The sequence below is a fragment of the Lactuca saligna genome, chromosome 9, assembly GCF_052625555.1.
Source record: "Lactuca saligna cultivar CGN05327 chromosome 9, ASM5262555v1, whole genome shotgun sequence".
In the NCBI taxonomy this organism is placed as follows: domain Eukaryota; kingdom Viridiplantae; phylum Streptophyta; class Magnoliopsida; order Asterales; family Asteraceae; genus Lactuca; species Lactuca saligna.
Window position 1 is genome coordinate 143,739,119 of NC_136425.1, and position 1,873 is coordinate 143,740,991.

Consider the following 1,873-nt stretch of genomic DNA (forward strand, 5'->3'; position numbering starts at 1 on the left):
TGCATATACTTAGTTAGTGAATATAGGTTGGTTTATTCCCGCTTGGGGTTTTAATTTGATAAATAGTTGAATTTGTGTACCACCTTCAAAGTTCAAAGTGCATTAGTGGTCCTTCGTATTTAAACACTATTAAAATAAAATATTCTTAAGTTCAAATCCCATAAAGTTCAACTTTTTGATGCACCTCCTTTCGTAGAAAACAATTTAGTTGATTGTGACTATGGTTTTCGGTTTTGTTCACAGTATATATATTCAAGTGCACACCGATATATCAAAAACATTACCTTGTTGGAACTTAGCTGAAAAAATGGGATATATGAAGTTGACTTCTAAGCATCTTTTATTAAAAAGTGGAGGAGAAAGAAAGTCTTCACGCTTTCTAGAAGAACTTACCTATTCTGGTGCACCAAAAGCTACGGACCCACGTCGAAAGCCTGGCTCTTTTTACGCGGCTCGGCTCACTGGTACTGTCACCGTCTTCTAGAAACAACAACCCTAAACATACAGCCGGAAGAAACGGCTGGCGACTCCATCAACTCCCACAGCACGCAACCAGAAAGTGAGAAAGAGACCCGCTGCTGACCGTTGTCCTTTTGTATAAATCACAACACCCTGCGAAAGTCTTAAATTGATTCAAACCATTCTTGAAACTCGGAACCCTAAAACCCTACACTATTCTTCGATTTTCTATCAGTAAAGTGATCTCCGTCGGTATGATTGGCAACCTCACTACCCCGCTCAGAGGAACGTCTCTCGGATTCATGAATGATCCGCGGTTATCACCGGCTGTTTCAACCGGAAAAGTGCATTTCCGATGTCACAAGGGTTGTACTTGTAAGGCCTTGCTTCATGCAACAGAGGCTGACCAGGTCGTTGATTCGACGTCGTGCAGAAGATGTTCCAGTTTATACGAAGTCCTAAGAGTCAAACGTAACGCCACGCCTATCGAGATCAAGGCTGCATATCGCAGTTTAGCGAAGATTTACCATCCTGATACTTCGGATCTGAAGCAACATGATCACAATGGAAACTTTATCGAGATTCACAATGCTTATGCCACGTTATATGATCCTGCGGAGCGAGCGATGTATGATATGAAGTTGAACACGGGATTAGGACGGCGTTCGGGGTCGTTCACGGCCGGCGGAAAGAGGCGGGGTGTGTACACCTCCCGGCGATGGGAGACTGATCAGTGTTGGTAGATTTTCTTTTTTAAGATACGAAACAATTATTGAAAAATTGAGCAGAAAAGACCATGTAAATTATATGAGATATAGCTTTTTTATTGCGTGCTTTCTGATCGGGGTTAATATAGTTGATTATCTTAATGCAACTTTGTTAAGAATTAAAATACGATTGTTCTTAGGATTTACATACTCACTCATCCAATGAATGAGTTGCAACCACATGTGATAAATCAATTCCCTTATTGGATGAGTGACCGGTTTAATTATAAGTTATGGTTTTATGCTAACATCCGGCCGGTTTTCGTGAACAACCAGTGGAACCGGTGCACTGAACCGGCCAAAAGCGGGGAAGATAGGTGTTGGACTAATGTTTGGGCCAAAATATAGAGTATGGACCAATGTTTTAGCCCACTACTACGGCCTACAACACAGTTGGCCTGGTTGGACTCAATAGATTGCGTCTCCTAAATCTTATATTGTTGTTGACCATATAACCCACATGCGGCGTCTTCAACAACCAGTCAACCACAACCCACAAGTAAGCATCGATCACGTGTTTGCCTTTTTGAATTCAAAACAAGTACTGAAATCTTCTGCTTGGTTTTTCAATTGAGAAATTAAATTACCTCCTACCTTTTATTCCTATAATTATTCCTACCCACTAAAATTATGATAAATCACCATTC

At 40.9% G+C, this 1,873-nt stretch overlaps 1 protein-coding gene across 1 annotated transcript; it reads left to right on the forward strand.

Moving 5' to 3' along the window:
- Window positions 1-761: 761 nt before the first annotated feature.
- Window positions 762-1,202, forward strand: LOC145016775 (chaperone protein dnaJ 11, chloroplastic-like). The gene has a single exon (XM_078974990.1). It carries the CDS (start codon window positions 762-764, stop codon window positions 1,200-1,202), a length of 441 nt encoding a protein of 146 aa, XP_078831116.1.
- Window positions 1,203-1,873: the final 671 nt, after the last annotated feature.

Coding starts and splice junctions, on each gene's coding strand:
- LOC145016775 (XM_078974990.1), top strand. CDS start 762: ATGAATGATCCGCGGTTATCACCGGCTGTTTCAACCGGAAAAGTGCAT.